The following is a 14,241-nucleotide window of genomic DNA, read 5'->3' on the forward strand; positions in this document are numbered from 1 at the left end:
AATTTAGCTATGGGTGAAAGGTGTTCCAACTCTTTTCACTCCCCTTCATCAGATTTTCCGAAAACAAGAAAATACGTGTTTCTTTATTTTTAAAGGAGAAATCAAATACCAATTTTTATTACTGTAAACCTTTAAGTTTTTGAGATATAGATATTCTCCTTTTAAAATTAACCCCCCCTTTTCACCCCCTTAGTGACGGAATATCCAAAAATCCTCCCTTAGCGAGCACCTACATGTTAATATGAATGTATCCCCAAAATTTCATTTCTCTATGTCCAGTAGTTTCGGCTCGGTGATGATGAATCAGTCAGGACAAGTTACTTTATACATATAGATTTGTATTTCTGTTGTCTTTCAGTTTTTAATGTTCTTAAACTTTTGTAGTTTGTAATGTTTTTTATGTTTCAGTAATTCAGGTTTGTTATGTTTTCTTTGTTGTAAAACTTTTTTTCTTCCAAGTGAAACAGGTATTTATTTTGTCTTCCAGATCCATGTGGTCATCCACAAGTGCACCTGGATATCTCTTGTTGAAAAATATATATACAAATCTCAAATGGGATATGAATTCCAAATTCATGAAATTCTTTGTGCCTCCTCTTTGTTTTTTGTAACAAATTATTTCTTGTATTTTCAGTGGAATACTATATGCATGGAGCTTCCACATTTTGTATTGAAATCCGTATTTGGAGCTTTGGTGCAGGAGCTAAAAAGACAAAACAAGCAAACCCTTGCACTGCCTGTAGCATCTGCTATAAATGAGAGACTGAACCGGCTCCTTCCTTCCAGTATAGCAAATACTTCAACGGACCGTGCACTGATGTGCAGTGAAGCGGCACGGAGAGAGACATTTGTCAGTTGGCCCCATATGGATTACAAGTATGAATTTCCCACAGTTGAATATATTTTAGTACATTTTTAGTTATTCTTTAAAGTAACTGTCATATAGTTTGTTTGTTTTAAAGATACATATCAAGGATTACTATTCTGTTATAATTTTTCATTCTGTGTTTTTACGTTGGTTTGACCACTTCTGTGACACTAAGAACAGTGTTGCCAACCCTCATATCTTTTCTCCGCTAAATTTTTTAGATGAAAATCCGCCAAATTCCGCTAAATTTCGAACTGAAGCAAAATAGCACTTACCAGCTGTTTTAATAAAGGAGATTATCTCAACACTCACCAGTTTCAGAACAGGACGTCATCATCTTTTCCTCCCAGCACTGTATCCTCTGAAGACCGGGCGAGTTGGCCGTGTGCGTAGAGGCGCGCGGCTGTGAGCTTGCATCCGGGAGATAGTAGGTTCGAATCCCACTATCGGCAGCCCTGAAGATGGTTTTCCGTGGTTTCCCATTTTCACACCAGGCAAATGCAAGGGCTGTACCTTAATTAAGGCCACGGCCGCTTCCTTCCAACTCCTAGGCCTTTCCTATCCCATCGTCGCCATATGACCTATCTGTGCCGGTGCGACGTAAAGCCCCTAGGAAAAAAAAAAAAATCCTCTGAAGCAGATGTGCTGGGTTGAGGTCCTGTGGTTTCATATGAAGCCAGATGGTACTATTCCTTTTCAAAATACATGCTGACAGTTCACAGTAGCAAAGCACATACGGAATTTTCAAATCTATTTTGAAAGTTATTTTCACTTTAATTACTGTTGTCATTGTTTATGATAAGTTTACGGTAAGTGTGGAAATAAATAATGTCAAATAATTTCGCATTTTTATGGCACTGCTAATAGATGCATCGTCCGTGGTTGGGATCACTGGGAACCTCAACCATCTAGTCTTTTAAAGTGTAATTATTTAACCAGTCTTTGCAAAATATCTGACTGTACTTTTCAACCTTTTCTTTCGACATATTGACGTACCATACCAAAAAAACCTGATGTCAAAAGAAACACTATATCAAACACAACAGTACCCGGCTTATCAAGAGTACGGTAACAATTGCAGCAAATTCTGACTCAGGCTGTGGGCCAGAGCCGGTCTAGAGAACGAGTGGTAGTATGCAGCATAACTTCAATACAACGGTATTAACTAGACTATGATATCATAGTAAGTTCTAGATTATTTTTTCTACTGGTGATGAAAGTTGATGAGCCGGCCCCGTGGTGTAGGGGTAGCGTGCCTATCTCTCGCCCGGAGGCCCTGGGTTCATTTCCCGGCTAGGTCAGGGATTTTTCTCTCGACCTGATTGCTGGTTCTAGGTTCACTCAGCCTACGTGATTACAATTGAGGAGCTATCTGACGGTGAGATGGCGGCCCCAGTCTCGAAAGCCCAGAATAACGGCCGAGAGGGGACGTCGTGCTGACCAAACGACCCCTCGTAATCTGCAGGCCTTCGGGCTGAGCAGCGGTCGCTGGACAGGCCAAGGCTCTTTCAAGGGCGTTAAGTTCCGTGGGTGGTTTTTTTGGCTTGGATGAAAGGTGATATTGTTACCGCTGAAAATGGTTAATAGAAGTTTGAAAATCCCTCAAAAATCCGCTGTCTGCTAAATGCAAAATGTTTCCGCTATTCCATTTAAAAATCCGCCAAATTTAGTGGAAAATTCGCTGAGTTGGCAACACTGACTAAGAATGTTACTTCTGATTTTTTTCTTTTCTTAATACTATCCTCCAATATTTACATCACTATTTCAAGAAAGTGTACCTTTCATAAAGTTGAGTTGTTCTGTCTCTGTGTAAATATGCTGCAAATTTGCACTTTTTTGTTTTCCTAAGGGCATCAGATGTTGTGTGTGCACATGCACATGTGTATCGTGAAGGAAACAGGAAACAGTATTTCAGTAATCTTAAGTTCTTGTGAAATTTTGCTAGTGTCTGCAACTTATTGTGTATCAGTTCAGTGATACTACACCTTACCCTGTTCTTGTGGCTTGGACTAGCTCAGCGGAGAAGCCGCGTGCAATGTCCGGTAGAAAAGGTGGGTGAAAAATCTAACTAAAATTTACTTAAAAGGACTTAGGACAGGAACAAAACTATAGTAATCGCCACATAAGGCAATACCCCAGAAAGTAAGTATCGCCGCCCAATGCTTTCCTTTTCTCTTTTTTGTAATGGCTTATCACTGCTGCCAACCTGCCTGGTTACATATTAAAATCACCAGACATAACCATAACAAACTAACCTCAATGTAAACACTGATAATGAATGTTTCCCTACCCTAGTAAATGATAAAAGTTAAGATGAAATAAATCAAGATATTGATAATTAAGTCGATTTCCACGCTCAATGAGGAATTAAGGAAATAAACACACTTTCTCACTCAAATTAATGTTACATATATCTGTCTTTATTTTGATATACAGTAGGCATACTATAACCATATTCTTGTAAAGAGGGGCATGTTAAACGATGCAATTTATTTAATAAGTCTTTGCAGTGTGATTTTTGAAAGTTCCAGACATCCAATGACTTACCTTTCTTTTGCGCGAACATTTCCTTCTCTCTTCAGTACCGGTAACCAGTAAGGAGAGAGATTATCGGGCATATTTTCAGCCTGCAGGCTGGTTATATCTTCAAGCCTATCAGGAAACATATAGGAATACTAATGTGCTAAGCTCCGTAAACGAAAATTAGGTCGGCAACACGCAATTCACGCTAGAACAGTGATTGAACGTTGCCAACGTGCCAGATTAACGGTAAATGTAAGACGTCGTATCGGCAAGTAGGGTCCCTAAACTCTATGGTTACCGACACTGAAAAAGACCTGCAAAATACCCAACAGCAAGAATAGAAACTATAAATCAATACCTTAATATTACAGGGTAGAAAGGGTAAGGTTGCACCCTTAGGGTACGTCCTTACACGGAGAGGACTATACATATTATATTTAAATGAGAAGTCACATACATAAGGGTCAAAGACAAACTATAATGTGCTAATAACGCATGGGAAAATGCGTGACAAATAAATCAAGAATTTACAATGGAAACTCGACATCACAGGAGTGAATGTTGTGATAAGGGTTACGAACCCAAAGGTAAGTCTTTTGTAAGTGGTGAATATTGGATGGCTTGTATTTAATTACACGGAGTTGACCAGATGGATTTATCTACGTTTGGCAAATAGCCTAAAATCAATTTATACATATCATGATGATACACCATAATGAAACTCTCAATGTCACGCCGAACTCTATACACACATATTTTCCTATTAAGTCGGTAAACTCAAAATATCAAACACAGTCTTGGGACTGACTCCAATAAACCTCAAAAAAGGTGCACAGTCTAAATTATGGGACCGACGTTGATGCAAGTGGTTAAGCACGAGCTTTCACTCTATTAATCAACGTTGCACACACGCACAAAAACAAAATGACAAGACAAACAAGAAAATATATGCACAAGTCAAAAATAAAACCCTAGTCGCATTCCCTAAAATAGAACACTTGGAAATGCACTCGTGATATCATTGGCATGATACCTCTGCTGGACTCTGGGATTTCACACATGTGCCATGCCTACTTGGTGAGCCTCGGGACACCGTGACGGAGATTCCAGCTGGGCTACTGAATGAATGAACCAAACAGAAAGGGAAAGTTTTCAGCTGACAGACCTTGCCATTTGCCAGGGTTTCAAATGTAACGGGACTATACACAGCGACTGCCACTAACTGGGCTCTGCTCACCTACATGCCTTTTGCACACTATGCTAGCCCCCTTGGCTAACAACAAAACAAGCCGTCTCCTGCTGCTAAGAAGCAGAGATGCAAATACACATAAGCCTTCATTGCAATCTGAATTTCTTGCGGCATAATTAGGCCATCTCCGGGCTCTTCTACTTTACTCACATATCTTATTGGCGCTAATGGCCCCTCTTACGAAGTGTTAGCTCTCGTGGCTAACTCGAACATCTATGAGCGCTACCAGCTTCACACCTCACAATACGCAGGTTCATATACCGGCTTACTCTTGGCTTTTCAAAGGTAGTCGTCTCGCGACTACAAAACCTCTGTCTCAGTGGCAATACTCTCATCATAGGCGCTTCCTGGCCTCAAAAATCTATCCCCCAGTAATTCCACATCTGACCCTGGGCTATGGGATGGTCTGTCGCTTAATACTCTCAAAGAACCTTATTACAATGGTGGTAGGTAAATTACATATCTTGTTAGTCCAGCTTCGAGCTGTAAATCGTCCCATGCACAGCCTATCATTAACTGCTTGAAAATCTGTCTACAGAAATGATACTAAAACAACACCGATCATATAACTATTATTCTCTCAAAAACCTTCTCAGCAAAGCTAAATAAATGCACCCAAAAAGTCGTCAGCCCCAAGTGAAAATACAAATATGCATAAGGCATATGGCCACATAAAGAGAAAAATTTGAATATTTACAAATTTATCATTACATGAAACAGGGCACATGACAAGTTGAAAGGTGTAACATCCAAAAAAGTGTAGATTAAACTCATCTGATTCTCCGCCATGATCACCATTGGCCTGGGCCGGGACGAGCCTAGCCCATCATGCTGCTGTGGACGTCTGGCCTGGACTACTGGTACTCGATCCTCGGGTCTGGCCTGTGCTGAACCATCTGCTTCTGTCTTGAGCTATAGTCTCGTTCAGGAATCGGCAGCTGCAATCATGAACACACTTCCTTATTTTGCCTTGTACGTACAGTGCTGTGGCCTGGGTGAGACCAATTTGTAAATCTCTTACTTTTAATTTAGTTTGTTTAGAGTAGTGCCCATGATGGTTAAAGAATAACCAGCCACAGTTCATTAAAGGCAGTTTAACACCGCAAACCGCACTAAAATATCGCGAACTCAATTAACTCTATAAGGCTCGAAATCACATACACAGCTCGGGTGAGCTATTCACATTTCTTGTATGTATGTGTATGTTTAGTCCTCAGCCCGAAGGCTGGTTGGATCCTCAACAGCTCCGCCATTAGCTGTCATAGATGGCCTAGGCATCACTGAAGAGGCGTACTAGGGAAATGAGGAGCGAGGTAGTTTCCCGTTGCTTTCCTCACCGAGCCAGAAGTTGCTATTACATATCAGTCTGCCAAGCCCACTGAAATGCATGCACCAACCGACCCTATGAGCAATATTTTCACACCATTCATAGCAGGGACTGGCTGCAGAAGGAATGGCATTACTAGCATCACTCATACCTAAGTCACTTTCATTTTGTCAAAGCCAAGGATAAAGCTGAGACAGATCAATGAAAGTAACAAGATTGCTCTAGCCCATACCAGAAGACATAGTGCACTGTAAACACTAGGTCCCGCCAGCAAAGGCATATGTAGTATATATTCCAGTTTCAAGACTCGAATGATCAAATTACATCTTCGTAAAATAAGTTCAAATATACTGTTCAATTAGCTGTACAAAGGCACGCGGACTTGAAGTTTATAGTATTCGGTACTCATGGCACATAAAAAGAATAACTCGAATCAACTGACACAGCACGGCTGCGACGAGTACAGGCGAATACGATCCAACGACTGAACACAAATGAATGACGCCAAGCCATTCTCGTATATTTATAAGGAAAGGCCGCGGTCATTACGGTCGGGATGCACCAGATTTCTACAGCTATCCTTTGTAAAATGACAGTTTGTCTTGAACGGCTTTTTGAAATTTGAACACGCATGTCTCCGCTCTTCATGGCTAACACCGGACTGTTTCAATATCATTACCATAAATTATAAGCACACATAATCTTGCCTGATACTTGTTATAATTATCTTTCTGGAATAACTGGCTGTAACAAGTGACTGTCTGTCAAGCTGGATTGCCCAAGTTTGTCTGCAGAGAGTTGGCACACCCACCTCTACGTGACTGATTTCAAAGTACTCTCTCGCACTCCCTCCCTGCTGTCTCTCCCTATTCGGTTAGGTTGAAGTAATTTGAACTGAACGTTTGTTGATTTTCTAGGATCCTCACAAGCTATCCCACGGTCGTTTACAAGCCATGCATGTGCGACTCCTCCTATGACATGGAGTCCAGACTCCATTGAGTGTTGCATTTGAAATGTCCAGGCGGTTGAAGTGATGAATAAAGTTGACCACACAGAATAATCATATGCAAATTACTGGACCGTGAATAGGTGATACAGTTCAATACGTACGTACATGCATGCATGCATATATACATACATACATAACTGTAGACATTGAGTCCTTTCAGCATTCAGTCTGCAAGCCTTTTTGAATTCAGCAAGCACCTCCACGGTCCTCTCTTTTGCTACAAGTTCTGTGGCTTCATGTAGTTCCACAACTCTTTTCATCAAATCGTTAAAAATTCAGTCTATCTATTGTCGCGTTGGTCTCCCTCTACTTCTCTTCCGCTCTGGCCAAGTTTGTTATGCTTCTAGGCAAACCATCCTCCTCCTTACACCTCACATGTTCCCTCCTTAATACATATTCGTTAATACATGTGAAGTATATTAGCATTGTAGTTGTTGCTGTCTTTCCTGCACTGCTGGGTTTTTGTTATAGAGTAAAACTTAATTTAATGTTTTTCCAGGGGTCTGAAAAAAGAAAAAAGTATGTTTGAAAAACATGTAATTGAAAGTTTGCTTATAGTAAGTATAGAAAGAACACAGTAGTGTATGGGATTGAATATGGTATTTTTGGGGTAATATAAATTCATTCTATTGAATACACAAATAAAAAGTGTCTGACAGGGATATGGAGAAACTAAATAGAATTTTTTCAACATGCATGTGTTGTATGTCGTGTAGGTATGGGTAGCCTACATTGAAAGTTGTATTTACAGTTTCTGAAAATGAAGAGTATTAAAAGGTGTGAAAAATACGAGAGAGCCAATATGAAAATCTTTCCCTCCGGAGCTTATAATATAACAACGTATTAAAAGATGTGAAAAGACACTAGACAACATATATGAAAATGTGTGCACTGGGATCGAGCAGGTTGGTCATGTGGTTAGTGTCGCGAAGCTGTGAGCTTGCATTCAGGAAATGGTGGGTTTGAACCCCACTGTCGGTTGCCCTGAAGATGGTTTTCCATTGTTTCCTATTTTCACACCAGGCTGTACCTTAATTAAGGCCACGGTCTCTTCCTTCCTGCTTCTAGCCCTTCCTTATCTCTTTATTACCTAAGAAACTTTAAATTCAGAGAAAAATACTTTTTGCAAGAAATTCTGTTTATTTGTGAACATATGTCCTGTTTTCAGTACGATATGGTGCTTAATGTTGAAAATGCAGCCATGGTACAAATTTGTACCGACAGGCTTCTAAATAACATTTTTGTATTCCATTTTTACAACACAATATTTGACTAAATTTAGGTGAAAATTGGCTCCAGGACAAAAGATAAAAAATTGACGATTACTTGCCTATGGAAATTGAGGGTTTTTATTTGAAACCCACTTGACCCCAAGTACGAGCCTACCTTGTAGATGGGGTGACCATTCTGCAGGTGGCAAGTGATCATACTGAAACATCAAAAGCCTCTTTTCCATGGTCAAGTTGTGGTAAAGGTCTACCTTAATTTACGCTGAACATAACGTCTTTTACAGCAAGCTTATTGTGCTGTAGCAACTTCATGATATTCCGTGAAACACTGGTTTTTTTCCTTCTTTCTTTCTTTTCTTTGTTTTGGCCAACTGTGGACAACGTTAATTCAATTTCAGCTGCTTCTGGGCTTTGATCTGCGCCCAGTAATCCTTCATTCTTTCACCCTGCAACCTTCTTCTCTCTTCCTTCTGTGGTGTTTGGGTCCGCAGACTAACTTTTTCTTGGAAACTCTTTGTGTTCTTTATTTTTGACTTGTAAGTTTCCCTGTTGCTTATTTCCGATCCTTGTATTTCCATTTCTGTCAGGTCCTTCTTCACTTCCTGATGCCAGCGTACCACAGTTTCTCTGGTCCTAAAAAACCTTACTATCGGGTTGGTCATTCTTCCCGGGTCCATTCTGTAGATGTGCCCAAAGAACATGGCTCTCCTCTTCCGGACGGTGTCTGAGATCTTTTCTATCTTGCGGTACAGTTCTTGGTTTGCTTTCTTTCTGTGTGATCCATCCTCTGTTCTTTGGGCTCCCAGTATCTTCCTTAGAATTTTTTGCCGCCATTTCTAACTTCTTGACCAATCCTACCTTTATCAAGTTCAAACATTCAGCTGCATATTCGGCTTCTGGACAGATCACTGTCTGGTAATGTCTGAGTTTTGCATTGTTTGAGATCTTCTTCTTGTTATAGGTGTTCATACTTAGCTTGTATGCCCAGTTCATTTTGTTGATTCTCGATATCAGTGCCTCTTTCTCTAACAGGTTGTTATCTATCCACTCTCCCAGATATATAAATTTCTCTACTTTCCAAATCCTCGCTCCCTCCTCTGTCATCCATCTGGGTGCTGTTTCGATGTTGGTCATGTACTGTGTCTTCTCGAAGGAGATCTGTAAGCCTACCTTACTAGCTTGTTCCTGGAGCTGGGCAATCTGGTTCCATGCCTCCTCTATTGACTCTGACAGAATCACAATGTCATCTGCAAAGGCTAGGCAGTCAACTGCAGTCCCTCTATTCTTATATCCCATTCGTATACCACCTATTCCTTGCATTTTTTGCGCCACTCTCTAATGACCTTGTCAAGAACACGGGTGAATAGGAGAGGAGAAAGCCCATCTCCCGGTCTGACCCCTGTTTTAATCCTAAAGGATTCTGATAGTATCCCCCCTGAATGTGACCTTTGATGTTGTGTCAGTCACAGTCTCTTTAATGAGCTCTCTGGTCTTCCTATCTAGACCCATTTCTTCTAGAATACGGATCAGTGTTTCTCTATCTACCGAATCATAGGCTTTCTTGGTGTCCACAAATGTGAGCACGAATTTCTTGTTCCTCTGTTTCTGGTACGCTGTGATCAACTTCAGGTTCAGGATCTGTTCCGCACATGACCTGCCCTTTTTAAAACCTCCTTGATACTTGCCAATTTGCGGTTCCAATTGTTTTTCTGCTCTATCTAGGAGTGTGCCTCTGAAAAGATCTTATATGTTTCTGGTAGTAGCGATATTCCCCTGTAATTGTTGATGTCTGCCTTATCTCCTTTCTTGTAAAGAGGGTGTATTAACGCTGATGTCCATCCATCTGGCAGCTTCTCTTCTTCCCAGATATTGTGTAGGATTCTTGTCAGTTCAACGATCGCCCTGTTGTCAGCATATTTCCAAAGTTCTGCAATAATCCCATCTTCTCCAGGTGCTTTGTTGTTCTTTAAGGTCTTGATGATTCTCGTGACTTCGTCAACAGTCAGATGGTCTGAGTCTAGGTTTGGTTCCTTGTGACTGTAATCGAATTTCTGAGACGGTGGTTCACAATTGAGGAGTTTTGTGAAGTAGTCTGCCAGAATCTGGCGACTCTCCACATCACTGTGAGCTTCTTTTCCTTCTTAGTTTCTGAAGTTGAGGCGTGGTGGATCATATCTACTCAAGGTGTTCTTGAATGTTTTATAAAAGTCCAGAGTGTTATTTTTTTGAAAATTCTGTTCGATCTGAATCGTGTGTTCCTTTTCATTCTTTCTCATCAGATTCTTGATGGTCTTGGATGTTCTTTTCCTTGTTTTCTGGAACTTCTTCTGGTTCTCTGGTGTTTTCTGGAAACACCAATTCACCCACGCCTTCCGGCGTTCTTCGATTGCATCATCACATTCAGATGACCACCATACATGTTTCCTCTTTTTATCTAGAGGAACTGTGACTCTTGCAGAATCAATCATAGCCTCTTTTAACTGTTCCCATCCTGATACTGTCTTTTGTTTAATTCTGTTGCAAAACCAACACCATGAATATGATTATTTCCTTCCTTCCTCCCTTTCCAAAAGATGGTGTATCCGCTACTTGCTTCACTGATTTGTCCTTCACCTGATAGTCTTCTTTCGCTCAGAGCAGCGATGTCAGTGTTTAGCCTTGCTAGCTCATTGGAAATAAGAGCTGTCCTTCCTTCAAGCCTATTATTGTTCTTCAGGTCAAGTAGCGTTTTGACATTCCACGTGCCTACCGTTGAAATTGTGTTCTTCATTTTCAATTGATTTTGACCACATGAATTGGGGCGACCCTTTGAGTGCGGTTTCCCATTCGGGTTTGAATGTGACTACCGATGTTTAGCCCACATTTTCTAGGGCCTTCCCCCTTCGGGGTGGGCAGCGGTGATCCTAAATAGGCCTGCCCAGTCATAGATGCAGGACCGGATCCCTAAGTAGTCACAACGTCTCAGGTAGGTGACCACACATCTATCGCCAATGTGCAGGTCCAGACTAGAAGCTCGCAGTTTCACCCAAAACCTGCTCCCACCATCCTTATCCAATCACTGTTTGACTGTCCGCCTCCGTAGCGTAACGGTTAGTGTTGTCAACTGCCGTCCTCGGGGGCCCGGGTTCGATTCCCGGTACTGCCAGAAATTTAAGAATGGCAGGAGGGCTGGTATGTGGTTGAAATAGTACATGCAGCTCACCTCCAATGGGGGTGTGCCTGAAAGGAGCTGCGCCACCTCGGGATGAGGACACGAGTTTACTGTTTGACTTTCGAATAGCAAGTGAAATTGCCATTGGCGTGACTTTAAGGTGGGCTACAACTTGCCAGGAAGTGACACACACACTATGATTCCAGAGCCATTCACCGTGGCACATATAGAAGGAGACATGCAGGATCAAGCACCGGCACTGCAATGAACTGCTGCAGACTCCACAAAACTTCAGTTGTGCCTTTGTAGCCAGTCTGTCTGGCATACCCTCTTCCACTAGCACAGCCCTTGGGAACCACAGTTATTATATTGGTTCCTCTTCCATCTGCTTAACTGTTGGGCAATTTTGTACTTGTTTTAATCCCCAGTACCTGGGCTGCCTCTTCCACCATCTCCACTGTACCAAAGCACATCTACTCCACCATAGATGCCGTTGAGGTCTTCACCCATAACCCAGGGGAAGGGCCCTCCATATTTATGACCCCTGGAGAGAGGGTGTCCCGGTACTGTAAAGCTCCCCAGGAACTGGGCTACCTGTTGGTCCGCGGGTTGTATTGGGTATTTCAACCAGCCCTACATACTGTAGGGGCCCCCTATCCACCACCTGGGGATGCGCTCTGTAGGGGTCAGATTCCCCTGGTCACTTATTGGAAGTTAACCCCACCCACAGTGGCTGAGGTTATTTGCATATAGGTAATCTATGTATCATAGACATACAAGACTGAGTGGGTTGATGAACTATGACTTAATATTATTGGTGACCGACATAGACACATTGTGTTTTATATAGAGGGCTCCCTCGAGATCCCGTCTTACAGAAACCCTAGATGAACCGATTGGACGTCTTTTAGGGAGGACGTGAGGAGGGGACTGGAGGGAGGACCCTCAAATATAATTAAAAACAAAGAGGAGCTGGAGCTCAGTGTGAGTTTTCTCACACGGACACTGGTTATCTCTTATGAATTAAACTGCCCTATTGTTAAGGCAAAAAGAGTAACCGGAAGCTTCAAGTGGAATAGTTATCTTGAACACCTGAGGAGAAATACACGTAGGCTCTGGAATAAATACAGGGAACTTCAGGATCAAGAAAGCCTAGATTCATACAAAGAATCACAAAGAAGGTACAAGTCAGAAGTCAAAAAGGCTTCTAGGAAATCTTGGAGACAGTTTTGTGAATCCATTAAAAGTCAACATGAAGCGGCAAGGCTTCATAAAATTTTAACCTTGGATAAAAGGACAAGGCTGGGTTCACTGGAGTCGCTTTCGGGTGGATACACATCCACAGAGAGGGAGAACCTGAACTTACTGCTTGATGCCCACTTTCCAGGTTCGGTAGTCACGAATAGTGAGGTAGAATCGAGCGGATCCTTCAGACCCGATAAAAGTGGCTGGAAGGAAGCCGCAGAGATTGTTACCCCAAGAAGGGTTAAGTGGGCATTAGAATCCTTTGCCCCTTACAAAAGCCCAGGGGTGGATGGGATCTTCCCGGCACTTCTTCAGGAAGCGGGGGGGGGTCCTTATACCATACCTGGTCAGAATCTTTAGAGCTTGTCTCACTATGGGGTACGTGTACTCCTTGTGGCGTCAGGCGAAGGTGGTGTATATACCTAAACCCGGAAGGTCTTCATATACTAGACCTAAGGATTATAGACCCATTAGTCTAACGTCTTTTCTACTTAAGACCTTGGAAAGACTGGTGGATAGACATATCAGGGAGAAAGTATTAAGGGACTTTCCCCTGCATTCTCATCAACATGCATATCAACCAGGGAAGTCGGTTGAGACGGCACTACACCAGCTAGTTTCTAGGCTGGAGAGTGCCTTGGATCAGCAACAACTTGCTATGGTTGTATTCCTGGCTATAGAAGGGGCCTTTAACTATAAATCTTTGGGCTCCATAGAACGTAGTCTAGAGAGAAGAGGAGTGAGCAGTATGCTCATAAAATGGATTATGGATTCACTTCAGGGCCGTCAAGTTCTGTTTACCCTCAACGCTGTAATGTTGAGAGCTAACATAGACAGGGGGTGTCCACAGGGAGGAGTATTATCACCAACATTATGGTGTCTGGTAGTGGATGAACTACTTACCAGGTTAAATGTTGGAGGAATATACGCCCAAGGCTATGCAGATGACATAAGCCTGATGGCGGTAGGAAATTTCCCCAGCACGGTTTCCGAGCTCGTACAGAGCTCTTTACGTAGGGTGGAAAGATGGTGCCACAAGACAGACTTGTCGGTTAATCCCGATATGACGGAGCTCGTGGTATTTACCAGGAGGAGGCTAGACGGACTGTCAGAGCCTTTCCTATTTGGGAAAAAATTAGCTAAGACAACCTCAGTTAAGTACCTAGGGGTAATCCTTGAGGCAAGACTGAGTTGGGAGAAACATATAGATCATAAGGTGGATAAGGCTCGCAAGATTATGTGGGCCTGTCGCAGGGCTGTCGGGAAGACTTGGGGCCTAAGACCTAAGGTGGTCCAGTGCCTCTATATCTCTATTGTACGGCCCACGATCACCTATGCATCTTTAGTCTGCTGGCCAGGCTCGGAGAGTAAAACTGTGACCACCAAATTAAACAGTGTCCAAAGGCTTGCATGTCTAGGAATAACAGGGGCATTGGATACTACACCATTATGTGCAATGGAGGCCATCCTAGGTTTTCCCCCCTTACATTTATATGTTAAGGTAATAGCGGGAATGAGTGCCTATCGCCTCTGGTCACTCGGAGGATGGTCCTTCAAAAACCCGAATGGAGGTCATGCCTCTATTCTTACAAGGCTCCACCAGACTTGTCCTATGACAATGATGATCGGGGATCTGATGA

At 42.3% G+C, this 14,241-nt stretch overlaps 1 protein-coding gene across 1 annotated transcript in view; it reads left to right on the forward strand.

Moving 5' to 3' along the window:
- Positions 1-14,241, forward strand: part of Bruce (BIR repeat containing ubiquitin-conjugating enzyme) — a 1,406,664-nt gene that overhangs the window by 60,428 nt on the left and 1,331,995 nt on the right. Inside the window, exon 5 of the mRNA XM_068225988.1 lies at positions 635-876. Coding sequence (XP_068082089.1) covers positions 635-876 — 242 coding nt within the window. The remainder of the gene's footprint in view (positions 1-634; positions 877-14,241) is intronic.

The sequence above is a fragment of the Anabrus simplex genome, chromosome 2, assembly GCF_040414725.1.
Source record: "Anabrus simplex isolate iqAnaSimp1 chromosome 2, ASM4041472v1, whole genome shotgun sequence".
Taxonomy (NCBI): Eukaryota; Metazoa; Arthropoda; class Insecta; order Orthoptera; family Tettigoniidae; genus Anabrus; species Anabrus simplex.